This window comes from Scyliorhinus torazame, chromosome 1, assembly GCF_047496885.1.
Source record: "Scyliorhinus torazame isolate Kashiwa2021f chromosome 1, sScyTor2.1, whole genome shotgun sequence".
Taxonomy (NCBI): domain Eukaryota; kingdom Metazoa; phylum Chordata; class Chondrichthyes; order Carcharhiniformes; family Scyliorhinidae; genus Scyliorhinus; species Scyliorhinus torazame.
The window spans coordinates 333,278,212-333,305,795 of NC_092707.1; the positions used below are offsets into that span (position 1 = coordinate 333,278,212).

The following is a 27,584-nucleotide window of genomic DNA, read 5'->3' on the forward strand; positions in this document are numbered from 1 at the left end:
TTTGAAAGACAATAGTAAAACATAACAAGTGGGGCAATGTATTTTTTTTGAAAGAAAAGCAATATGAAAATATCCTTTGTTGGTGAGTGCAAAATAACATGTTTTACAATTTGGAATTACAATCAGGCACAATGTGAACACAAATATATCTTTCTTAACCATACTCAGAAATAGAGTAGGTAAACCCAGGGACCCGCGTTCAATTCCGGCCTTGGGTGACTGCCTGTGTGGTGTCTGCACTGTCTCCTCGTGTCTGCGTCGGTATCCTCCGCTGCTCCAGTTTCCTGCCACAGTCCAAAGATGAGCGGGTTAGGTGGATTGGTCGTAATCAATTGCCTCTTCATGAATAGGGATGTGCAGGTTAGGTTGCGGGGCTAGGGCGGGGTGGACAGGAGCAGGCCTGGGTGGAGCGTGCTTTTGGAGGGCCGGTGCAGACTCAATGGGCCGAATGGCCTCCTTCTGCACTGTAGGCTGAGAGGAAAATGTAAAAAATCCTCCTTGGTTTTTCTGACATCTTTTCCAGAGAACAGCCTGGCTAAAAGCAATTCCACCTTCAAGACAAATAATTTGTGGGTAGTTTTGGTGCATATGGAATAAAGTGCTTAAAATACTCACTCTGTGCAGATTTTATTCTGTTTATAAAACTTGTGTCTTGCTGTGAATAACCGTGAAATGTATTTTGCCATTTCGATATCGTCCTAAGGAAGAGTAAAACAAAATCACATGTACATATACTGTATAATACCTGTAAAAATAGATTTCATAACTGAAATGAACATTAGTACTTTTATATCATTAAGTTTTTGTGCATATATCACTAAAGATCACTGTAAAAATCGCAGTGAGCTGTTGGCAGAGTGGTTTTGCACACTCTTAAGTGTTGCATTTTTCCTAAAACTGAGAAAACAGCAGGTTTTACAATCTACTACCAAACATCTGTCCATAGAACAACTTCTCTCCCCCTCTCTCAGCAGGGGTTTTGGCCAACCAACCTTTAAAGGACTTCCTGGATAGACTTGGGAATCCACAGTTTCCCTGACTCCCTGCTGTGTACCATTGATCCCAAATACAGTCAGAAAAGGGATAGTGGTACCTATTCAGTGGGGGAGGCGGAATGGAAAGGGCTATAGGAATCTTGCTGCTGACCATGCTGGCTGGAGAGGACATCAAAGTGGCCACCTCTGCCTCTCTTCTGCCCCAGAGCTGCATGGACAGTGCCAGCAGTTAATTCAGAGCAATCTTAGAAAGTTTAAATAAAACCTTTTGTTGCATCTCTGCTCCCTCTTTTATGCCTCCCCGTCCTCTTTCTGGCAATGTTGACAGAATTTCCTTGCTGGCAATGGCAAATACCTTACTATGTGGCAGAGATCCTGTTGAGTATCTGTCCTGCATCACAATGAGATCCGATGCACGCACATTGATACTTGACTCCGGAAAGTGGATGGGGTTCATGGCAAACTGAAGCTGATGGGTGCAACTGCCCTGGAAGGAAATTTCAGCCCTCAAGGTGCTATAACACCTGTCTGTGGAGTCGCACATTCTCCCTGTGTATGCGTGGGGTTCCTCCGGGTGCTCTGGTTTCCTCCCACAGTCCAAAGATGTGCAGATTAGGTGGATTGACCGTGCTAAATTGCCCCTTAGTGTCCAGGGATGCGCAGGTTAGGTTGGGGGGGGGGGCAGGTGAATGGACCTCGGAAGAGTGTTTGGAGGATCAGTACAGACTCGATGGGCCGAATGGTATCCTTCTGCACTGTAGGGATTCTATGGGATTCTAAGAACACAGCTCAGAGAAGACTCGGTACACAATTCTCCACAGGGCAGGCGTTTTGGTCCAAGGTATGCACAAATAACTGTTGAAAACTATGGCGGGAATGCGCAAGATAGAGCCTGTGCTAATGGATACCTGGGCTCTGTATAACCAGTAAAAAAGCATATGGGATTCTTGACTTTATAAACAGGTATAGAATACAGAGCACGGATGCTACTGCTAAGCTTTTATGAATCACTGGTTAGACACCAGCTGGAGTAGTGTGTCCAGTTCTGGACATCACGTTTTAGGGAGGATGCCAAGACCCAAGAGAGAATGCAGAGGAGGTTTTGCTTTTCACTGAGCACTGACCTTGGTTCTCCTCTTAACACATCCCTCTATCTTACCTTAATGCCATTATCAGCACCTTCATTAGTCCTTAATGTTACCATTAGCACTCCCTTTCTCGTGTTCATGACATCTTTATAAATTTCCCCTTAGCCCCGACCTATCACTAATCTTTAATTTTTCTCCACCTTCTTCACCCTCCCCCCTACCATATAATCCTTCACATGCATACCCCCCCCTTCAGCTCCGATGAAGAGTCATATGGATTCAAAATGTTAACTTTGCTTCTCTCTACACGATAATGCCGGACCTGTTGAGTTTATCCAGCATTTCTTTTTCATTGCAGAGGAGGCTTATTTGAATGATACCAGGGATGTCGAGAAACTAGAGAAATTGGGTTTGTTTCCCAAAATGCGGAGAAAAGAGGATGTTTAACGGTAGTGTTGAAAATCATGAAGGGTTGTGATGCAGTAAATAAAGAGAAACTATTTTCAGTGTCAGGAGGACACAGATTTAAGGTAATTGGCCAAAGAACTTGAGCCGTGGCCAAGAGAATGTTTTACACAGTGAGGTGTCATTATTTGGAATACGGCTTAGAGAAGAATGGTGCAAGCAGATTCAATAATAGCATAATACTTGAAGGAGAAATGTTGCAAGACCATGCAGGAAGGACAGGGAATTCTGATTAATTGGATCGCTCTTTTTAACAGCTGGCCCAGACACTCCAGACGAACTGACCATCTAAATGCTATCATTCTTTGAGGTTACACATTTCAAAGGTGTTTTGAAATTAGCTGTGGAGAGTTGCTGCAGTTGCTTTTTATAGATGGCAGACACTGTTGTTAAGTTGCAAGGCGGTGGAGAGAATGACTATTTAAGGAATGTCAGTTATGCAGGTTGCTTTGAGCTGTATGGTTTTCAAGCTTCTTGAGGATTGTCGAAGCTGCGCTCATCCAAGAAGGTGCAGACTGTTCCTTTGCACACTTGACATATGCTTTGTATATGGTGGAAAGGCTTTGGGGATTAAGGAGGCGAGTTACTTGTCTCAAAATACCTAACCTCCGACTTGCTCTTGAAGTCAGGACATTTTTGTCGCTGAGTTTCTGGTCAATGTTATCAATGCGGGGGGAGGGTTGTTGTTGTTGATGGTGGCGGATTCAGCGCTTGGAATGCTGGTGAACATCAAGGGGAGATGGTTAGATTCTCACTGATGGTCATGACCTGGCCCTTTTGGCACAAAGGTTATTTGCCAATTACTAGTCCAGGCCTGACGGTTCTCCAGGTCTTGCTGCATGCAGGTACAGGGTGCTTCTGTATCTGAAGAGTTGCAAATGTAATGGAAAACTGTACAATCATCAGGAAACATCCCAGCTGTGACTGGCATTCTTTAGCAAATAAATTAATCAAGTTAATCAAACACAATTTGCTTATTTGGCTATCAATTATTAACCAACAATTTCCAAGCTAGCAGAAATTTTGCTTTTGACTATTTTAAAATTCTCTTCACAATCAACATTAGACTGAGTGGCCTTTTAATTGCCGTGTTTATTCCTCTGCACTTACAGAAGAGTGATTAACATTTGTAGTCCTCTATTCCCGAGAAGGATTGCGATTTCCACCCTTACTTTCTTTCTTTTTTTAAAAAAAAATATTTTATTGAAAATTTTTTCCCTGAACAACATTTTTCCCGCTTACAAAACAAACGAAACGATAACAATAACAAAACAGAAATTTTTAACTTTTTAACAATAATAATAATAATACACAAGTAACAAAACCTCATTCTCAATTGACCTATATTCAACTAAACCTCCTTCCCCCCCTCTCCCCCCCCCCCCCCCCCCCCCCCCAGGGTTGCTGCTGCTGGTCATCTGTCTTCCCTCTTAACGTTCCCCTAGGAGGTAGTCGAGAAATGGCTGCCACCGCCTGGTGAACCCTTGAGCCGATCCTCTCAGGGCAAACTTTATCTGCTCCAGTTTAATGAACCCCGCCATATCGTTTACCCAGGGCTCCAGTCCGGGGGGTTTTGCCTCCTTCCACATGAGTAGGATCCTGCGCCGGGCTATGAGGGACGCAAAGGCCACGACATCGGCCTCTTTCGCCTCCTGCACTCCCGGCTCTTCCGCAACTCCAAATATAGCTAACCCCCAGCTAGGTTTGGCCCGGGCATTCACCACCTGCGAGATCACTCCCGTCATTCCCTTCCAAAATGCTTCCAGTGCCGGGCACGCCCAAAACATATGTGCGTGGTTTGCCGGGCTCCCGCCACACCTCCCACATCTGTTCTCCACTCCAAAAAACCTGCTCAATCTTGCCTCCGTTATGTGTGCTCTATGTAGCACCTTAAATTGAATCAGGCTAAGCCTGGCGCATGAGGAAGAGGAGTTTACCCTGCTTAGGGCATCAGCCCACATACCCTCCTCTATCTCCTCCCCTAATTCTTCTTCCCACTTTCCTTTTAGTTCGCCCACCGACTCCTCCCCCTCTTCCCTCATCTCTCTGTAAATCTCTGACACCTTGCCCTCGCCGACCCACACCCCTGAAAGCACCCTGTCCTGTATCCCCTGTGTCGGGAGCCGCGGAAATTCCCTCACCTGTTGTCTAGTAAACGCCCTCACCTGCATATATCTCAAGAAATTTCCCCGGGGTAACTTATACTTTTCCTCCAATGCTCCCAAACTCGCAAAAGTCCCATCTATGAATAAATCTCCCACCTTCCTAATTCCCAACTGGTACCAACTCTGAAATCCTCCATTCATTCTTCCTGGGGCGAACCTATGGTTGTTCCTGATAGGGCATCCCACCAGGGCTCCCCGCACCCCTCTCTGTCGCCTCCACTGTCCCCATATGTTCAGTGTTGCCGCCACCACCGGGTTCGTGGTGTACTTTTTAGGCGAGAGCGGTAGCGGTGCAGTCACCAGAGCCTCTAGACTCGTCCCTTTACAGGACCTTCTCTCCAGCCTTTTCCACGCCGCTCCCTCACCGTCCATCATCCATCTACGTATCATTGCCACATTGGCGGCCCAATAATAATCTCCCAAGTTCGGTAGTGCCAGTCCTCCTCTGTCCCTACTGCGCTGAAGGAACCCTCTCCTTACTCTCGGAACTTTCCCTGCCCACACAAAGCTCGTAATGCTCCTGTCTATTTTATTAAAAAAGGTCCTGGTGATTAAAATAGGGAGACATTGGAATACAAATAAGAACCTCGGGAGGACCATCATCTTAATTGCTTGCACCCTGCCCGCCAGCGATAAAGGCTGCATGTCCCACCTCTTAAAGTCCTCCTCCATTTGTTCTACCAGCCGTGTCAGATTAAGTCTGTGCAAGGTTCCCCAGCTCCTAGCGATCTGAATCCCCAGGTATCGGAAGTTTCTTTCCACTTTCCTCAGCGGTAAGCCTTCTATCTCTCTACTCTGGTCCCCTGGATGTATCACAAATAATTCACTCTTCCCCATGTTTAACCTATACCCCGAGAAATTCCCCGAACCTCCTCAGAATTCGCATAACCTCTATCATCCCCCCCGCTGGGTCCGACACGTATAACAATAGGTCATCCGCGTATAGAGACACGGTGTTCTTCTCCCCCTCTAGTCACCCCTCTCCATTTCCTGGAGTCTCTCAACGCCATGGCCAGAGGTTCGATTGCCAATGCAAACAACAATGGAGACAGCGGCCATCCCTGTCTTGTTCCCCTATATAATCGGAAATATTCCGATCTATGTCGACCTGTAACTACGCTTGCCGTTGGTGCCCCATAAAGTAGCCTGACCCAGCGAATAAACCCGTTCCCAAACCCAAACCTCCTTAACACGTCCCATAAATACTCCCACTCCACCCTATCAAATGCCTTCTCTGCGTCCATTGCCGCCACTATCTCTGCCTCCCCCTCCACTGAGGGCATCATTATCACCCCTAATAGTCGTCGCACGTTAACATTCAGTTGTCTCCCTTTTACGAACCCAGTCTGGTCTTCGTGCACCACCCCCGGGACACAGTCCTCTATCCTCGATGCCAGCACCTTTGCCAGCAATTTGGCGTCCACGTTCAATAGTGAAATAGGTATATAGGACCCGCACTGCAACGGATCTTTGTCCCTCTTCAAAATTAGCGATATCGTCGCCTCCGACATCGTCGGGGGGGAGAGTCATGGCCTCATTGAACGTCCTCGCCAACAACGGGGCCAACAAGTCCACATATTTTCTGTAGTATTCCACCGGGAACCCGTCCGGCCCCGGGGCCTTCCCTGCTTCCCAGTCCCTTAATAACCTCATCCACCTCAATCGGTGCCCCCAGGCCTTCCACCTCCTGCTCCTCCACTTTCGGGAACCTCAATTGGTCCAGGAACTGCCGCATCCCCTCCTCTCCCTCTGGGGGCTGAGACCTATACAGTTCCTCATAAAAGGTCTTAAACACCTCGTTTATCTTTCCTGCCCTTCGCTCAGTGTCTCCCCTTTCATCTCTAATTCCTCCTATCTCCCTCGCTGCTGCCCTCTTTCACAGTTGGTGCGCCAACAGGCGACTAGCCTTTTCCCCATATTCATACCTCCTCCCCTGTGCCTTCCTCCACAGTACCTCCGCCTTTCTGGTGGTCAGAAGGTCAAACTCGGTCTGGAGTCGTCTCCTCTCCCTGTACAGCTCCTCCTCCGGGGTCTCTGCAAATTCCCTGTCCACCCTTAAAATCTCCCCCAGTAGTCTATCCCTTTCCTTGGCCTCTGTTTTCCTTTTGTAGGCCCCAATAGTAATCAGCTCTCCTCTGACCACCGCTTTTAGTGCTTCCCAGACCATTCCCACAGGGACCTCGCCGTCGTCATTGACCTCCAGGTATCTCTCAATACACCCCCTCACTCTTGCACACACTCCCTCATCCGCCATCAGTCCCACATCTAATCGCCAGAGTGTTCTCTGCTCCCTGTCCTCTCCTACTTCCAGGTCCACCCAATGTGGGGCATGGTCCGAAACCGCTATGGCTGAGTATTCAGCTTCTTCCACCCTAGAGATCAACGACCTTCCTAAAACAAAAAAATCTATCCGGGAGTACACTTTATGGACATGGGAGAAGAAGGAATACTCCCTAGCCCTGGGTCTAAGAAATCGCCATGGATCCACTCCCCCCATTTGGTCCATAAACCCCTTAAGTACCTTGGCCGCTGCCGGCCTTCTTCCGGTCCTTGAGCTGGATCTATCGAGCCCCGGGTCCAGCACCGTGTTGAAGTCCCCTCCTAAAATCAAATTTCCTGCCTCCAGGTCCGGAATACGCCCCAGCATCCGTCTCATAAATCCCGCATCGTCCCAGTTTGGGGCATACACGTTAACCAACACGACCTCCATTCCCTCCAGCCTGCCACTCACCATTACATATCTACCTCCGCTATCTGCTACGATGTTCTTTGCTTCAAATGCTACCCGTTTCCCCACCAAAATGGCCACCCCTCTGTTCTTTGCGTCCAGTCCTGAGTGGAACACCTGTCCCACCCATCCTTTCCTTAGCCTAACTTGGTCCGCCACCTTTAGGTGCGTCTCTTGGAGCATAGCCACGTCTGCCCTTAGTCCTTTCAAATGTGCGAGCGCTCGGGCCCTTTTTAATCGGTCCATTCAGGCCTCTCACGTTCCACGTGATCAGCCTCACTGGGGGGCTACCTGCCCCCCTCCCGTGTCGACTAGCCATTACCTTCTCTAGGCCAGTCCCATATCCCGCCTCCGCGCTCCCGCTCGCTCCCCCAGCGTCGCACTCCGCTCCCGACCACCCACTCTTTAGCCATTTCCTTTTGGATTTCCGCAGCAGCAACCCAGTTGTCCCCTTTCCCCCCCCCCCCGCCCCCCGCTAGATCCCTATCTAGCTTGATTGCTCCCCCCATATCACTTCCGTAAGTCAGCTGACTTCAACTGACCCCGGCTACTCCTGCTCACTCCTCGACCCCCCCGTGTGGGGAACTCCCATCCGCCTTGCGCCTGTTTTCCCGCCTTATTCTTTCTGGCGCGGGAACATCCCTTTACTTAACCCGCCTCTTATGGCGCAGCTCCCTTTCCCCTCCCCCTCCCCTTCCCTATTCTTCGACTATGTCCCGCCTTTCCCCCCTCACCGGCGCCCACATTTCCCCAGTGTCCCCCCCCTTCCCTGTTTACTTCTCGATTCACTTTCACCATAACATTAACAAAAACAATAACAATAACAATACCCTGCAGCATCAGTCCCTCAGTTCCGGTCCAGTTTCTCTTCATTGATGAAGGACCATGCTTCCTCTGCCGTCTAAAAATAATAGTGTCTCTCCTGATACGTGACCCATAGTCTTGCCGGCTGCAGCATCCCAAACTTCACCTTCCTTTTGTGCAAAACCTCTTTGGCTCGGTTAAAGCTCGTCCTCCTTCTCGCCACCTCCGCACTCCAGTCCTGGTATATCCTTACCACAGCACTCTCCCATCTGCTACTCCGCGCCTTTTTAGCCCATCTCAGGACCTCTTCTCTGTCCTTAAGGCAGTAGAATCGCACGATTATCGCCCTCGGTGGTTCTCCCGCTTTTGGTCTTCTCGCCGGGATCCGATTTGCCCATTCCACCTCCATGGGGCCCGCAGGGGCCTCAGCACCCATCAGTGAGCTCAGCATCTTACTTGCGTACGCTCCACAGTCCACTCCTTCCACGCCCTCAGCTAGACCTAGTATCCCAAGGTTCTTCCTTCGCGCTCCATTTTCAAGGGCCTCAATCCTGTCAGCACACTTTTTATGAAGTGCCTCATGCGTCTGAGTCTTAACCGCCAGGCCCAGGACCTCGTCCTCAATACCTGATACCTTCTGCCCCATCACGCGAAGCTCAGTCTCCTGGGTCTTTAAAGTCTCTTTAAGCCCCTCAATTGCCTGTAACATCGGGGTCATTACCTCCTTCTTCAGCAGATCCACGCACCGTCTCACAACCTCGTCCTGCTCAGGCCCCCATGTCACCTGCGATCCCTCCGCCACCATTTTGTTCCACTCCCTCTGACCTTCTGGTTGCAGATTCTTCGGGCTGAAGCCGCCGCCACCGGTTTTTCCTCCGTCGTTCGGGGGGGGACTCCCTTCCCACGCACCTCCCACCAGGTTTTTTGGCCGGCAAAGTCCCCGTTGGGGCTCTTAAAAGAGCCCGAAGGTCCGTCGGAGCTGGAGCCGCCGAAACGTGCGGCTAGCTCATCTTTGCCGCAACCGGAAGTCCCCCCACCCTTACTTTCTTCAGCAATCAAGGACATGTCCCATCTGGACCAGGTGACATTTCTACTTTGCAGTAGTGCCAACCTTTTTAAGTACTTTCTCTCTTTATCTTTAACCAATCCAATTTCTCTACTTTCTCCTCTTCTACTATGCCAATGATGGCTCAGTGCAAAGTACTCATTTGGTATAAATAAACACATAAAATGCTGGAAACTCTCAGCAGGTCTGGCAGCATTTGTGGAGAGAAATAGAGCTAACGTATCGAGTCTTCTTTGGAACACTGCAACTAAGGTGCAATGTTGGCGGAGGGAGTGAGCATTTAAGGTGGTTGATGGGAGTTCTGAAGAGTGACACTGGACTCAAAATGTTAACTCAGTTTCTCTTTTCACAAATGCTACAAGACCTGCTGAGTTTTTCCAGGTCTTTCCGTTTATTATTTTATATCCCCAACATTCGTATTATTTTGCTTTTTATTTTGGTATTCATTTACTATGTCCACATGCACGGCATGGATGAAGAAGGGGACATTCAGATTTGTACAGTTCAACTCAGTAGCACTTTTGCGACTGAGTCCTGGGAAACGTTAATAAGGATGGAGATGATTGAGCAGATTTTCTGAAGTAATGCTCTAAACCCTGATAAGCTCAATAAGTTCAAAGAAAGGTTTTGCCTTAGGTTTCAGAAGGAGGTGGCGGCATGGCGATGCGGTGGTTAGCACTGCTCCCTCATGGCGCTGAGGATCCGGGTTCAATCCCCAGCCCGGGTCACTGTCCATCTGGAGTTTGCACATTCCCCCCCCCCAGGTTTGCGTGGGTCACACCCCCACAACCCAAAGATGTGCAGGCTAGATGGATTGGCCACACTAAATTGCCCCTTAATTGAAAAAAATTGGGTACTCTAAATTTATCTCAAAAAAAAATTTTCAGAAGAAGGAGAAATTTGAAGAGTGATGAAGTTTGTAGAGAGAGGTAATGTCAATTGATTATTAGTGTATGCTTAAATTTAATTAAGAGGTGAATTTAATAGTTGATATTATGGTTTCTGTTAATATCTGCATAAGTACAATCCAACAGAGAAATCAATCATTGCAGTTGGGAAAAGTGCAAAAAATGCACGAAGCAAGGGCAAGAAGATCGCCAAATATTCACTGAGGTATATTGTAGACAATTTGTTGAAGATATAGCACAGAGACCATCTCCAATATACCACTGAGGGTAAAAGAACAATTTCCAAATAACTGTTAAATTACTACAAAGCCAAAGAGGTTTGTAGTGCCAGCCCCACAATACTTACTGTGTGAAATGGAACAGTTTCTTCTTTGCTTATTAGCTCCACGTTAATTGAAGATCTATTGTGCGTAATATTTCCAATTTCGTTCCATCTGTAGGTTGAAAGGTACCTTGTATTATTGATCATGTTTAGATTTTATTCTTTCGAGTCACAGTTTGTCAGCTCTGTAAATACTTGGGTTGACAAACCAAGGAAAACATTCACACAAATGTGTTGAGTGATCCATCGTAATGAAGTGATGGATTCCCTCCTGGGGCAAGGAAGAACCAAAAACTATGACTTAATCTGAAAATCAATTGATTTGTGGGGTGTGCGGGAGGGGCCACTGTACATAGGAGTGTGACTCAGTGTGGGCTGTTCTTGCATATACTTTTCAGTTTTCAGGAAGAATTAATGATAATTCACTCACCCTACTTCCAGAGTAAGGAGCGACATTGTACTGGGATATCAAGAAAATGGAAGCAATAATGTCTTTAGGAAGGAGGACATTGAAGGGTGCAAAAGGTCTAATATCACTTCAGAACTCAATAAATTAATACAGATAATCAATCGTCTTGGTCCAATGCAGTTTAGTTGCTTACCTGTATGTTATGGTCGGTCGTCCATTCCTGTGCTTTACGAATATTCCCATAAAAGAAATGCCAATAAGAGCGTCATTTCCAAGATTATCCTGTTAAAGGGGATAAAGAGCTCATTTACAAGGAGAAACTTACAGAACACCCTGGGCATAAGTATTGACTAAGTTACTTTAGCATGCCTCCCAAGACGGCACGGTAGCACAGTTGCTTCATCGCTCCAGGATCCCAGGTTTGATTCCCTGCTTCGGTCACTGTCTGTGTCCGTGGAGTCTGTACAGTCTCCCTGTGTCTGCCTGGGTTTCCTCCGGGTGCTCCTGTTTCCTCCCACAGTCCAAAGATGTGCAGGTTAGGTGGATTGGCCATGCTAAATTACCCTTAGTGTCCAAAAAGGGTAGGTGGGGTTACTGGGATAGGGTGGAGGTCTGGGCTTAGGTAGGGTGCTCTTTCCAAGGGCTGGTGCAGAATCGATGGGGCGAATGGCCTCCTTCTGCACTGTAAATTCTATGAAATCTATGAAAGGCTGCCATTAACTGTCTTTATCCAATCATTTGTTTACTAAAATCAATATATATGTTACTAATTTAGGTAAGCCTTAGATATTCTCTTGGGTACAATATTCCTAGTCCCACCTGTAAGCGGCCTGTCTGTCTTATATTTAGGAGTCTGCTCTGACTGCAAACCAACCCTATGATTTTGCAACAATGTCTCCCACTTCATTACATCATTGTGATCAGAATTGGATTTTCTAGTCTTTTGCATGTGCCCCTACCTGTATCATTCCAATTTTTCTAGGAGTGGACTGAGAAAACACAATATTATGAAATCGGGGTGGATTCTCCAGCCTCCCAGCCATGTGTTTCTCGGCAGCGGGAGGCGGCGCGCCATGTTGATTGTGAGGGTTGCACAGCTAGTGGGGGTAGGTAGTCTTGGACTTTGCTTGTGGGACCTGGTGGAATGTATGCCATGACCCCAATTTGTAGTTATTAATGAAGCTCTTACGAGAAGCTGGCCTCCACCTCAACTCCAGCCAAAACCAATGGTGGGAGAATGGGGAATCAGCAAAACCAGGCGAGAAATCCCCTCCATTTGACTGTTGCATTCCTGCCGATCAGGCAGAATTAAATTCCCCTTAAAGATTCCATCACACCACTACCCCTCAGCAGCCCATTCCAACCCATCTTCCACTTTCCTTCCTCAAGGTATGGCTGAAGAATCAGTTAGCATTTTACAACACATTCTCTACCTTCTCTTTTTTTTTTTTTTGAGGGGGTGACCAAGAAGGTAGATGAGGGCAGTGCAGTAGACGTTGTCTACATGGACTTTAGCAAAGCCTTTGACAAGGTACCGCATGGTAGGTTGTTGCAGAAGGTTAAAGCTCACGGGATCCAGGGTGAGGTTGCCAATTGGATTCAAAATTGGCTGGACGACAGAAGGCGGTTGTAGAGGGTTGTTTTTCAAACTGGAGGCCTGTGACCAGTGGTGTGCCTCAGGGATCGGTGCTGGGTCCACTGTTATTTGTGATTTATATTAATGATTTGGATGAGAATTTAAGAGGCATAGTTAGTAAGTTTGCAGATGACACCAAGATTGGTGGCACAGTGGATAGTGAAGAAGGTTATCTAGGATTGCAACGGGATCTTGATCAATTAGGCCAGTGGGCCGACGAATGGCAGATGGAGTTTAATTTAGGTAAATGTGAGGTGATGCATTTTGGCAGATCGAATCAGGCCAGGACCTACTCAGTTAATGGTATGGCGTTGGGGAGAGTTATAGAACAAAGAGATCTAGGAGTATAGGTTCATAGCTCCTTGAAGGTGGAGTCGCAGGTGGACAGGGTGGTGAAGAAGGCATTCGGCATGCTTGGTTTCATTGGTCAGAACATTGAATACAGGAGTTGGGACGTCTTGTTGAAGTTGTACAAGACATTGGTACGGCCACACTTGGAATACTGTGTGCAGTTCTGGTCACCCTATTATAGAAAGGATATTATTAAACTGGAAAGAGTGCAGAAAAGATTTACTAGGATGTTGCCGGGACTTGATGGTTTGAGTTATAAGGAGAGGCTGGAGCGTAGGAGGCTTAGGGGTGATCTTATAGAGGTCTATAAAATAATGAGGGGCATAGATAAGGTAGATAGTCAACATCTTTTCCCAAAAGTAGGGGAGTCTAAAACTAGAGGGCATAGGTTTAAGGTGAGAGGGGAGAGATTCAGAAGGGCCCAGAGGGGCAATTTCTTCACTCAGAGGGTAGTGAGTGTCTGGAATGGGCTGCCAGAGGTAGTAGTAGAGGCGGGTACAATTGTGTCTTTTAAAAAGCATTTAGATAGTTACATGGGTAAGATGGGTATAGAGGGTTATGGGCCAAGTGCGGGCAACTGGGACTAGCTTAATGGTAAAAACTGGGCGGCATGGACTGGTTGGGACAAAGGGCCTGTTTCCATGCTGTAAACTTCTATGATTCTATGATTCTCGGTACCAGAAAAGGGGTTTAGAAAGTGCGTCAGGGAGCAGTGCACTTGTTGAGGCACAGAGCAAAAGTGAGGAAGAGAGTTGAGGCCGTAACACGAGGAGGAAGGTTAAAAATATCAATAGATAAATTTGGGCAGGGCGGTTGAGCAAATGAAAGTGGACTTCCGCAGGTGGGACATGCTCCCGTTGTCATTGGCGGGGAGGGTACAGACTGTGAAGATGACAGTCCTCCTGAGATTGCCATTCGTGTTTCAACATCTTCCAATTTTTATCCCCAAGGCATTTTTCAGGAAGATGAATGCGGTCATCTCAGGTTGTCACCGATCTGTGACAATCACCGGTTCGCCCCCGGGGGGCTGGACGGGGGCTTTAGGAGGTGACAGCGGCAGGGATTGAGAGATTTGGTGATCTCTTCATTGAAGAGGGTTTTCCGCTAAGGATCTGGGACCAGTGGAGACGGCACCGGGGTGCAATGGGAGCATCGGTGTGGTCCCCAATCAGGGGTAACCACCGGTTTGTCTCGGGGAAGATGGACGGGGGGGTTCCAGAGCTGGCATCGGGCGGGGATTGGAAGAATGGAGGACCTGTTCATCGACGGGACGTTTGCGAGCCTAGGGGCACTGGAGGAGAAGTTCGAGTTACCCCCGGGAAATGCCTTTAGATATATGCAGGTGAGGGCTTTTGTGAGGCGACAGGTGAGGGAATTCCCGTTGCTCCCGGCACAAGAAGTTCAAGATAGAGTGATCTCGGGTGTATGGGTCGGGGAGGGCAAGGTGTTGGAAATACACCAGGAGTTGAAAGAGGGGGAAGCGCTGGTAGAAGAGTTGAAGGGTAAATGGGAGGAGGAGTTAGGGGAGGAGATCGAGGAAGGTCTTTGGGCTGATGCCCTAGGTAGGGTTAATTCCTCCTCCTCGTGTGCCAGGCTCAGCCTGATACAGTTGAAGGTGGTCCACAGAGCGCACTTGACGGGGGCGAGGTTGAGTAGGTTCTTTGGGGTAGAGGACAGATTTGGAAGGTGCTCAGGGAGCCCGGCGAACCATGTCCATATGTTTTGGTCATGCCAGGCACTGGAGGGGTTCTGGAGAGGAGTGGCGGGAGCAATATCTCAGGTGGTGAAAGTCCGGGTCAAGCCAAGCTTGGGGCTAGCAATATTTGGAGTAGTGGACGAACCGGGCGTGCAGGAGGCGAAAGAGGCCGGCATTCTGGCCTTTGCGTCCCTAGTAGCCCGGCGAAGGATCTTGCTAATGTGGAAGGAGGCGAAGCCCCCCAGCCTGGAGGCCTGGATAAATGATATGGCTGGGTTCATAAAGTTGGAGAGGATTAAGTTCGCCTTGAGAGGGTCTGCGCAGGGGTTCTACAGGCGGTGGCAACCGTTCCTAGACTATCTCGCGGAGCGTTAGAGGAAGGTCGGTCAGCAGCAGCAGCAGCAGCAACCTGGGGGCGGGGTCGTCCTGGGAGGGGGTGGGGGGGGGGGGGGGGGGACTGCCTGGGAGAGTGGATGAGCAAGAGATAACATGAAGGGTTGGGGAAACTGGCACGTACGGATGAGGGCCAGTGTACAAAGCTGTGTAAATATATCATTTTGCCATGTATATATCTTGCTCTGCGTGATTTCTCGTTTTTTTTTGTTACGGTGGGGGGGGGGGGGGGGGGGGGCGGCGGTTATTGTTTGTAAGGGAGAAAAATTATGTTAAAAAACTTTAATAAATATTTTTTTTTTAAAAAGAAGAGGGTTTTCCGAGTCTGGAGAGATTAGAGGAGGAGTTTCTGTTACCGGGTGGGAATGGATTTCGGTACCTGCAGGTACGGGGCTTTGTCCAGTGGCAGGTTCCAAGCTTCCCTCGCCTCCCTCTGAGGGGACTGCAGGATAAGGTGATGTCAAACACATTGGTTGGGGAGGGGAGGGTCTCGGAAATATTTGAGGAATTGATGGAGTGGGGAGGGGTTCCAATCGGGAAGGTGAAGAGGAAGAGTTGGGATGGGAGTTGGAAGTCGGACTATGGGAAAAGGCCTTGTGGAGAGTCAATTTATCCTCGCCGTGTGCCAGGCTTAGCCTGATCCAGTTCAAGGTAGTCATAGGGCTCATATGACTATGGCCCGGATGAGTAAGTTTTTTGAGGAGGTGGAGGACAGGTATGGGTGGTGTGGGGAAGCCTGGCGAATCACATACACACGTTTTGGGTGTGTCCGAAGTGGAGGGGATACTGGCAGGGATTTGTGTACGTCATCTCAGAGGTCCTGGAAGGGAGGGTTACTCTGAGTCCGGGGCCCCAGGAGGGGAGAGAGGCCGACGTTTTGGCCTTTGCCTCCCTGGTGGCCCAGAGATGGATTTTGCTGGGATGGAGGGACTCAGAGCCTCCAAAGTCATGGATGTGGGTCAGTGACACGGCAGGGTGTCTCAGGCTGGAGAAGATTAAGTTCGCCTTGAGAGGTTCAATTCAGGGGTTTGCTCGGAGGTGGCAGCCGTTCATTGACTTCTTTAAGGAAAACTGACCATCAGCAGGAGGGGGAGGGAGGTGTGGTGGGGAGAAAAAGGGAGGCATGGTATTGCAGAATAAGGATAGGGAATCTAAAATAAGGACAGTCAGGAGGTAGGGCGGGGTGGAAGTTGGGTATGTTATTGTGATGTTGTTGCGTGTGTCAGTCCGCTCTGCTGTTTAGAATGTTTAAATGTTAAAATTATAAATGCTTCAATAAAATGTTTTCTTAAAAAACAGATATCAATAGATGCTAATCATGAGATGTCATCCCTCAACCGAGGATCCCGATTTTCAAAGAAGGATGCTTTCAGAAGAATAAGCGTAGGCATTGGGGTTTGCATCTTCTGACACAATGCAGCAGATAATAGTTTGACCATAACGCACACATACTGTACCCTGATAAGAGTGCTTTATGGCATTCTAGTCTTTTGGCAATAGTGAAGAGCCCCATTTCAGAAACCATCAGTGCTTCATCCATTGACACTTAAAACCTCTCTCATTGGGACTGTCAAAGATGCCAAATTGAAAAAGACTTTTCTTCCAACCTCAAAGTGATTGGGATTGAGTTGTTGATAGCATCACAAGTGGTTTCATGATCTTTTAGCAGATCAGTGTCTTTGGTAGCCAGTACTTAGTGCTAGAGTTATGATGGTGATGAATCTCTCGCTTTGAGATTTGGACCACCTCAGTCCTACAGATAGACACAAGCCTCATGCATTTCTGCCACTCGGGTACCATTTGGAGCACAAGATTACATCTAAGAAGGACAATATCATAGCGAAAGCGATTACAAAAATCTTCAGGTTGCATTGAGTGGCGTTCAGTCATTGTTCTTTCCAAGCTTTGAGAGCTGCATGATCTGTGGCTATGATGTGAGTTGCCGGCGTTGGACTCGGATGGGCATAGTAAGAAATTTTACACCACCAGGTTAAAGTCCAACAGGTTTGTTTGGAATCACTAGTTTTCGGAGCGCAGCTCCTTCATCAGGTGATCTGTGGTTCACAGAGAAGGTTCTATCGGTGATTGTATGTTAGTGGGGAGATGAGAAAATGTATGCATGATACTCAATCATACAGTGGGCAGATTTGGTAGTTAAATAGAAATCTTCTGCACCATTTGAAATGAAATGAAATGAAAAGAAAATCGCTTAATTGTCACAAGTAGGCTTCAAATGAAGTTACTGTGAAAAGCCCCTAGTCGCCACATTCCGGCGCCTGTTCGGGGAGGCTGTTACGGGAATTGAACCGTGCTGCTGGCCTGCCTTGGTCTGCTTTCAAAGCCAGCGATTTAGCCCTGTGCTAAACCCCATTTAGTACTAACATGGCTTGAAGCCAGAAAAGGGGTTGCAATCTCTTCAATCTGCTGTACCTGTTTCTCAGGCAAACATGAGTAAGAGCATCTCTGCTTGTATCCTCCAGTGTAGAGATACCAGAACTTGATGTCATGCATCTCTGTTACAGTTTAAACAGCCAGGCCTCCCTTAATTGCCCCTTACCCTACTCTTTTAAGAGGTAGCTGCCAGGGGGAATTCCCACTAGGTAGCCAACTACAGCCTGTCTTAAGGGAGGAGGCAGAAAGACAGTTGGTAAGGTAATGAGGATCCAAAATAAAATTCTAAAGTTGGTAATGAAATGAGAAGCAAAAAATATCTCAAGTAGGTACTAATAATAACCTTTTATTGTCACAAGTATGAATTTACTGTGAAAAGGCCCCCGTCGCCACATTCCGGCGCCTGTTCGGGTAAGCTGGTACGGGAATTGAACCCGCGCTGCTGCCCTTGTTCTGCATCACAAACCAGCTGTCTAGCCCACTGAGCTAAACCAGCCCGGCTAGAGAAATAAAAAGTCTAAAAGCTATAAGCCTTCTGTGCCCGGCTCTTTATATTTGCTTCCATTTTTTCCCCCTAGCATCTAGCTGCCCTGGATGCCTGTTGTATGTGGCATGATAAAAGTTGAACTTAACTGAGGCAGTAATGACTGACCAGCACATCACTATGCCCTTATTGCTTCAAATACATTGTTCATTTCAGAATGAATAATACCAGTGTCCAAAAGAAATTACGGCAGAAAATCCGCCATGCTCTAAAGTTCGGGAAAATCAGTGTAATAAAGGGTTCTGGTATAATCCAGGCTATTGTAAGTAACCACACCCAACCTAATAAACAAGTGCAGCATTTGAAATCGCAGACAGTGGCCAGAACTTTCCGGCATTCACGTCGGTGGGATCTTCCTGTCCTACCAATGGTGCACCCCCGCCATGGGTTTCCAATGGCGAGAGGTGTAACCAACGGGAAACCCTGACGACAATGGCGGGATCAGAAGTTCCCACCGTTGGCCAATGGCGGGGCGTCTCTGCGTGTTTGCCTAGAAAATCCCACCCAGTGTTTATTATTCACTTTCTTTTTTAACAAAATACTGATTAGAACAACGGACTCCTGGGGAGGAGAAAAGGACCTAAAAGACCATAAGACTAAGCGCAGAAGTAGGTCATTCGGCCTGCGGAATCTGCTCCGCCATTCAATGAGATCATGACTGACCTGATGTGATAATCTTCAACTCCACATTCCCACCTTACCCCAAAGCCTGTTACATTTTTCAATATTAGTAGCCACAAAATAAGTTGAACCATAATGCTAAATATCCTGAAACAACCTTGTAGTACAAGGTCATCAAGTGCCTGCCCATGATTCTTCAACTCATGTGACTGGTTCAAAAAATATATATTTTGAGGCTGTTGTGAGTTTATAATTTGACTTCTGACTTTTGTTTCCGTTATCACACTGAAAAAAATAAGTATTAGGTAGGTTGGCTGGGGGTTGAGACTAAGCGTGATGGATTGCTGGAATTCCTGCAACCTGAAAAATAATATAGTGGATCACAGGGGGTTCTCTAAAGGTTTACATGTGAAAATTGTCAGCATTGTCCCCTTTGCAGCAGTGAGGTCACATCATAATGCACCCACATCAGTCTTTCGTGTAAAAAAAAAATCATCACCTCATTTAAATTATAATTCTGCTTTGTTTAAAAACAACCTGCATTCAGGCACATCAGTCCCACTACAATGTTGAATGAAAATCTAAAATATCTGAAAAGATATCTTTCAAACTTAAGGTATCATTTCTAATATACCTTGGCAGGAAAGCTTTCTTGTCCAAAGCCTTCAAGCTGTTCCACCTCTTTTATATACAGTAACTCAGCTTCTGCAGGTGGCATCCCACTGGGTAGAGAGAAGAAAAATCATACACTCGCACTGCTTAAAAGTAACATTTCCCCATCCAAATGCAACACCGCATGCATTTCTTTGTTATTCATTGAAGGGATGTGGGTGTCACTGGCTGGGCCAACATTTATTGCCCATCCCTAATTGCCCTTGAACTGAGTGGCTTGCGAGGCCAGTTAAGAGTCAACCATATTGCCCTGGATCTGGAGTCACATGGAGCCAAGACCAGATAAAGGTGGCTAATTTCCTTCCTTGAAGGACATTAGTGTCCGAAGTGGGTTATTACGACAGTTGACAATGGTTTCATGGCCGTCATCGGACTTTTAATTCCAGATTTTTATTGGATTAAAATTTTACCTATTCAAGATAGGATTCAATCCCGGATACCCAGGGCATTTCCTCTAGTCTCTGGATTACTAGTCCAGTGACAACATCACTACGTCATCACCTCCTTATAAGTGACATAATTCCTATAAAGCAAATGCTGCGGTGGAACCCAATTAGGTTAATCGTGGAGAAGCTCAAATCCATAAATTCTCTGGCAAGCCGCCAAGGCATGCTCTCCCACGTCCTAGGTTTGATGCTATTTGGGAAAAGGATTGCAGACTTCTCTGTCAACCAATCGCTCTCAGACACGGAATGGGAAGGGGGAAATGGGAAAAAGCAGGAAAAACAAAATCGGAATTCAGTTAGAAGAACAAACCATTGGCAGAACAAATGTGATTAACATTTGGGCACAGATACAGAAAAGAACAAACTTGCCATTATGCAGCATGTCATTGTGTCTTTTAGGACATACCAAAGTGCTTCAAATTCCATGCATTATTTTTGAGTTGCAGTCACTATGGTTATTGGGGCAATGTGCCAGCTGACCTACACACAGCAATGTCCCATTAACAGCAACTGAGGTGCTTGACCAGTTATTTTATTTTGGGCGGTATTGATTGAGGGAGCGATGTTAGATAAAGCTTTGGAAAAATGGGAACTTTCGGTGGCAGCCATTGAGGGGTAGGTTGCACATTTGATAGCTCCCACCTATAACGGACTTTTGGACCTTTTTCCTCAGTTTTTTCGGATTTTATGGGATAAAGCAGCGAAGAGTGAGACAATAAGGAGAAACCCCCCTCAAGTGTATGGAGAATTGGACCAGAAGTGGCTGTGTGAGACAACAAATATCCTATAAGGGGGACGCAAGCAGAGCTGGTAACACGGGACAGCATGGCGGAGGGCAAGGGCCGTGGGGAGACGGCATAGTGGTCGACGGAGCAGCTGGTGAAGTTTTTCGAGGATTGCTTCGCCAAACTGAAGAAGGACACACTGGGCCCGATTAAGGCTTCGATTGATCAAGTGGTTCAGAATCAGGAAACCCACGGAAGAACGATCCAGGGGGTCGAACAAAAGTGGTCAGAGGATGAGGAGTATATATCCGTGCTGGAAAGCAAGGTGGGATGATGAACGACCGCCAGAAAAGAATGCAGGAGAAGCTGGAGGACCTGGAGAATACGTCCAGGAGGCAGAATCTCAGAATTGTTGGCCTCCCTGAAGGCAGTGAGGGATCGGATGCGAGGGCCTATGTGACAGATATGTTGGAGAAGTTGATGGGGGCTGGGGTGTTCCCTCGGCCTTTGGAATTGGACAGAGCGCACAGAGCCCTCACGAGGAAGCCCAGAGCGAACGAACCACCGAGGGCCATGGTGGTACGTTTTCACCGTTTCATGGACAAGGAACACGTTTTGCGGTGGGCCAAGAAAGAATGGAGCAGCAAGTGGGAGAACTGTGAGTTGCGCATTTATCAGGACCTGGGAGCGGATTTGGCCAAGAGGCGAGCTGGGTTCAATCGGGCAAAAACGACCCTCTTTAAGAAGGGGATGAAGTTCGGGATGCTGTACCCAGCCCGCCTGTGGGTCACACATGAGGAACGGGACTTCTACTTTGAAACCCCAGACGAAGTGTGGACCTTTATTAAAGAAATGAAGCTGGAGGCGAATTAAAAGACACTTAAGCCTTGGAGAAGTACTGTGGCAGCAATTTGTGGTGCTGGATTGTAAAAATTTAAGTAACTATATGTGAAATAATGGGCCGTGTGGACGGTTAAAGGTTGATCTGTCTAGTAGGGAGCTTGTTAGGGGGGGGCGGGGGGGGGGGGGCTTTGAATTTAGTTCTGCTTTTTGGGTGACTATTTTTCTAAAGTGATTGTTTCTTCACTGTTTTTTTTCAGGTGTTTGTTTGCTGGGGAATGTGATGCTTTCAAAATGTTTATTCATGTGGGGGGGGGGAAAGAGAGGAGAGTACAATAGGGAGACAGACTGCTTGGTGCCAGGGGCAGGAGCTATCGAGTCAGCATGGGTCAGCTGATTCTCGGAAGCGCAGTGGGGGGTGGACAGGTGTTAAGCTGGAGCTTGACTTGGGGGATTGGGTTTTTAGAGTTGTCGCTAGGGGGGAGGAGGGAGGGGGGGGAGCTGCTTTGTTGACAGGGGAGGAACCGTTACTGGGGGACAAATGGGAGGTCGGGAACGGCGACAGCCCGAGTGGGGACTCGAGGAAGAACGGCGAGCTCGAGGCTGGCCTGAAAAGATGATGGCTAGTCGGCAGGGGGGGGGGGGGGGGGGTTGGAAGCCCCCCATCCAGGCTGATCACATGGAAAGTGAGAGGACTGAATGGGCCAGTCAAGAGGGCTCGCGTGTTCGAGCATTTGAGGGAACTGAAGGTAGACATTTCAGTGCCTTCCCATCTTCATCCCTAAGGACTTTTTCAAGCGGGTGAATAAGATTATTTAGGGCTTTGTGTGGGCACGTAAAACGCCGCGAGGGAAGAAAGTGTTGCTGGAGCGCAGTTGGGGGGAGGGGGGGTTGGCGCTGCCGAACTTCTGCAATTACTACTGGGCGGCTAATATAGCCATGATTAGGAAGTGGGTAGTGGGGGAGGGGTCGGCATGGGAGCAGACGGAGGCGGTGTCATGTAAAGACACCAGTCTGAGAGCATTGGTAACAGCACCTCTGCCGTTTTCGCCGGCCCGATACTCCACAAGTCCGGTGGTAGTGGCGGCTCTGAGGATCTGGTACAGTGGAGGAGTGGAGGAGATATAAGAGAGGGAGTGGAGGGAGCTTCGATTTGGACCCCGATTTATAACAACCACAGGTTTGTACTGGGTAGGCTAGATGGCGGGTTCCGGAGTTGGCTGAGGGCAGGAATTGGAAGAATGGGGGATCTATTTATAGACGGAAGCTTTCCCAGCTTGAAAGCTTTGGAGGATAAATTTGAATTGCCAACAGGGAACGGTTTTAGGTATTTGCAGGTGCGAGACTCCCTGAGAAAACAGGTGCCGGCCTTTCCTCTGCTGCCGCCATGGGGGGTACAGGATAGAGTAGTTTCCAGTACCTGGGTGGGAGAGGGGATGGTGTTGGATATTTACCAGGAGCTTTTGAAGGCGGAGGAGCCTAAGGGCAAGTGGGAGGACGAGCTAGGAGGAGAGATAGAGACGGGTCTATGGGTGAATGCCCTTAGCAGGGTTAATACCTTCTCATCATGCGCCAGGCTTAGCCTGATACAATTTAAGGTAGTCCACCAGGCACACATGACAGTGGCTACCTAGGATGAGCAAGTTTTTCGGGGTTGAGGATAGGTGTGCGAGGTGCGCGGGAAGCCCAGCAAATCATGTCCACATGTTTTGGGCATGCCCGAAGCTTAGAGGGTTTTGACAGGATTTTGCTGAGGCAACGTCCACGGAGCTAAAAACATGGGTGCTGCCGAGTCAGGAGGTAGCGATCTTTGGAGTGTCGGAACATCCGGGATTTAAGAGGGCGAAAGAGGCCGATGTCCTGGCCTTTGCCACCCTGGTAGCCCGGAGGCGGATCTTATTAATGTGGAGCGACTCGAAGCCCCCGAGTGTAGTGACCTGGGTTAGTGAGATGGCTGGGTTTCTCTATCTTGAGAAGATAACGTTTGCCTTAAGACGGTCAATGTTGGGGTTCTCTCGGAGGTGGGAGCCGTTCGTCGACTTTCTCGGGGGAAATTAAAATGTCGGCAGATACAGTTTTCCGGGGGGCGGTGGCAGGGAGGATGGTAGGGGGCTTCCTTCCCAGACCACCCGTGTCCACCTTCCTTCCCAGACCACCTGCGTCAATCGGAGGCACCCCACCATGCCTCCATAGTTTTTCATCAGAGTTCATCCTGCCCCCTTGCCCACTCCAACATGCACCTCCCTCACCCCCACCCCTACCCACCCCCTGCTCCTCTCATCAGTGTCTGATAGCCTAGCCATGGCATGATCCTGGACAGCTGGGTTTGAAGATGGCTTTTTTTTCATGGTTCCTCTTTCTCCCGGGTTTCCTACAATACCAGCAGTGGCCACTTGTCCTGATGTGGCACTGGGATTCTGGCCCGATTAGCCAGCAGCTCTATCAGTTGGAACCTCCTCCTGGAGATGGACAGAAATCCCACGTCACACTAATTATAGGGCCGTCGCCCAAAAAATTAAAGCGGGACAAGTTAGCCAAGTGTAGTTGCACCCCCCCCCCCCCTCTCCCTGACATTTATGCGAGGGCTCAGCATATGATTACAATTCCAGACCAGACCCCAATAGTGACTAGGATACTGACCAAAACCCCAATATTTTAGTTTATTTGTAAGACTGTGCGGAAAGATTGATTCGCTCCAGGAGTGATTGCATGAAGAGATAGGGATTTGGTATTTTTAAAACAAAACTTTATTGTGAATATTAAACTCTTTAACTTTGCACCCAAACGAACAGCTTACAATTACCCTTTAAACACTATTACTCAATTTCCAATGAAATAACAATTACCCCTTAACCACTACTACTCAATTTCCCATTAAACAACAAGAAAAGAAACATACAGCTCTCAATCTATCATAAAATTAATACATGTGTCACAAAACATATTTGGTTTCTGTTAGAGTCCCTCAGACTCTGTCTGAATATTTTCAAAAAGCTGGTTCATCTGGCTTGTTTGAGCTTCTTCCTTGTCCTCAGACAAGACTGCACTGCTTTAAATATTATTGCTCTTTTTATAACTATCCTACTGTGAGAGAATTGTGGACTAAGTATCAGACAGATCAGACTTCACCTTTCTCTGAGGTTTTCTCCAAAAAGCTCTATAAATCTCTTTCAAAATGTCTCTCTGCATCCCTTGGCTCGTCCCACAAATGACTTAATCTCCCTAAAACTGAAAAACAAATGGACTCTGCAGACTGAAACTATATTAACTCCCCAGGGACATTTCCCAGTCAAACCACAGTGCATTAACCCAGACTAAAAAAAACACATTCCTTTGGTCAATTTTACCTTCTGGCTCCTAAAATCTCTCAGGCCATTACAAAACAAAATAATTTTTAAAAAGATGACGACAGGCAGACACTCTATAATCCCAGGCTTTTAACCGTTAAATTGTCCCAATATTTAGTAGCCAATATTCCTAAAATCCTCCACTCATCACAATACAATCCAACCCATGGAGTTGACACACTAAGCAACATAAAGAGGACCAAACATTTCAATTGACTACACTCAAACTCCTTGTATGCTCCATAATTCACCACTTACACTTAAGCACAACAAAACTTTCAAAATTCTAACCCAGTAGATGGTGCCACAATCTAGGCTTATGGGTCTGTAAAATGCTGAGGACAGTTGGAGGAGCTGTCTCAGTCACATAGAAGGCATGTGTTATAATTTGGATTGTGTACATGGAACTATGGAGGTCAGAATAGTGGGGGTCCTTCCTATAAATTGGGATCTCGATGAGAAAAAACAATTTAGATTGTGCCACCTCATTCAATATGATGTGTCGGTGGCCCATGATACGGGTGTGATACCAACCATCCAGGTATATTTGCTGTATATGAGCATTTGGGTGAGCCAGCTGACACATCGGAGGCCAGCTTAGCTGGACTATTGTTAACTTGAGAGACCATCTGCTCTATGAGGTAAAGCCAGAATGTGCTCCCGTATTTCAGTCAGAGTTCTACTACACTGGAGGCCTTACTTACCTGTAGGCCTGGTGTTGCATTGCTACCTTGTGTGTCATTTCTTCCAGCATCCGTTCATCTTGAGCCCAGTCCTATAATCAGATCACAAAAACTACAATTAGCTGGCAAATTTGAATGATGGTTTCTAAAACTATAAATCATCCACCAATCAATCACTACACCTTTATTATCCTAACAGAAATTTGCTGTGGGTAAAATTACTGCACCAACATCATAATTGAAGAATAGAATAAAGAGAGGGGAAAATAGAGAGAGTGTTAGAGCCTTAAATCTTCCTTCCAAGGGCAGAAATCGAGAGGTTTCAAAGCTGGTTTGGGCGTGATTTTATTAGGCGCAAATTCACGGTTCCCAATGCCTATGCCGAGTGAGGATTCATGCTGCAAAAACAATTCTGTACACAATAAACCCATTAGTTCCTCTACACTGCGGGCGGGGGTGGAAACTAAATCATCTAACATTTCCACCTGATTCTTATTCTGGGAGTCTTATTAGATAAGGCACTGCACAAATACAACTCGTCGTTGTGTGCTCTATTGGAAACTCGGGCAGGATTGTATCTGAATTTAACTGAGATTTCTGCCACTGTTCGCCCACACTTCAGCTTCTCTCTCTGCAACTCTTACCACCTCCACAGTGCTTAACAATCCCACAAAACAAAGTATTTCTGTTGTGAAAAAATTAGTTCTGCAATTAAGCGTTATTTATCTATAGATATAATATAATCACACACACATACACTATGGGCTGGATTCTCCATCCCTGAGGCTAAGTGCCGACCCCAATGGAGGATCCATGGTGTTTCACGATGGGAAAATCGGCGCAAAACCCTCACCGATTCCGCTAACACCAACGGAATGCGCAGAAACGGTTGGAGAATCGCCGGGTCCCAGCTGCACATGTGCAGGTCTGACAAGCTGCAGCAACGCGTACGCCAACACCCCCCCCCCCCCCCCCCCCACACACTTACACCGATTGCACCGGAAAAGATGCCCCCAGCCATGCTGGACCGCGTACTCACCCACCCCAACCTCACAGCCCACCTCCTGGCCATCCCCCACCACTCCCCCAGCCCTGGCAGAAGCCCCCCAGCCAGCAACACAGGTCTCGGCCGAGTGTGGCGGCGCTGGACACGGTCTCTCCGCAACCGGCACACCAGGCTCACAACCGCTGCGACCACACGTGGCTTGTGCCATCAGGAACTCGGCCCATCGGAGGCGGAGCATCGCAGGTGGGCCTGCTAATGACATTCCAATGGGGTTGCAATTACTCGCGGCACGATGACGCTGATTTGGAGGGGCGGAGCATCGCAACCGCCGTCAAACTGCCACCTGCCCTGATTTCGGCATTGGGAGCCATTCTCTGCCTAATCGCCATTCCAGATTTTGGGGTCAGGCAACGGAGAATCCTGCCCTATATAAGTATATGTGTGCCAAGCAACTTTTCTCAATTCTCATATAAAAACCTAATTTCACATGAGTTGCTTCCCCAATTAAAGGCACTTTCAAAAACGTTTAAAAATATGTTACAAATTCTGATACTGAATTAACATTTCACATTCTGGTTATAACTTTTACCAAATAGAAATATTAAATTCTTCCGAATAAAGCTCCTCTGTACACCAGGCTGTCACCTTGGGGCAGAGGCAGCTCTATGTGAGATGATTGATGCTCACACAGCGACACCTTCACTTTCCTCACTCCAGCTGATTGGTCTGGTGCTGGTGCTGATCTCCAGCCAGCTGAACTTGTGTCAATATCTTTAACAATATTAAATGCCTTTTCATATTGCCCAGGCTCCTGAATCATTATCAGAATGTAGTATACCTAGATAGGCAAACTCATGTCGACAAACGTAAACTTCCTTCCGAGTAGTAAGCAGTTAATTTATTGGTACAAGTTGTATGGAGATCCCCATTTGAGAACCCCAGCTTCAGGGCTGCCCACGCACAAGGAACTGTATGTTGATTAAAAACAGCACCTTCTGGATATCGGGGAAGTAAGTAGGAGAATAATTTTTTTAAAATGCATTATCGAAGGGGAGGCACAGTGGTTAGCACTGCTGCCCCAGAGCTCCAGAGACCTGGGTTAAATTCCGACCTCGGGTGACTGTGAAGTTTGCACCTTCTCCCCATGTCTGCGAGGGTTTCCTCTGGGTGCTCCGGTTTCCTCCCACAGTCAAAGATGTGGAGGTTAGGTGGATTGACCATGCTAAGTTGCCTCTTAGTGTCCAAAGGTTAAGTGGGGTTACGGGAATAGGACAGGGGATTGG

At 47.6% G+C, this 27,584-nt stretch overlaps 1 protein-coding gene across 4 annotated transcripts in view; it reads right to left on the reverse strand.

The window, feature by feature from the left end:
- LOC140425095 (tyrosine-protein phosphatase non-receptor type 14-like) overlaps positions 1-27,584 on the reverse strand; it is a 391,006-nt gene that overhangs the window by 74,749 nt on the left and 288,673 nt on the right. For all 4 annotated transcript variants that reach the window (XM_072508993.1, XM_072508997.1, XM_072509005.1 and 1 more), the window contains 5 exons: positions 25,317-25,387; positions 19,217-19,304; positions 11,144-11,232; positions 10,566-10,653; positions 616-698 (listed from right to left, as the gene is read on the reverse strand). In XM_072508993.1, the coding sequence (XP_072365094.1) occupies positions 616-698; positions 10,566-10,653; positions 11,144-11,232; positions 19,217-19,304; positions 25,317-25,387 (419 nt within the window). The remainder of the gene's footprint in view (positions 1-615; positions 699-10,565; positions 10,654-11,143; positions 11,233-19,216; positions 19,305-25,316; positions 25,388-27,584) is intronic.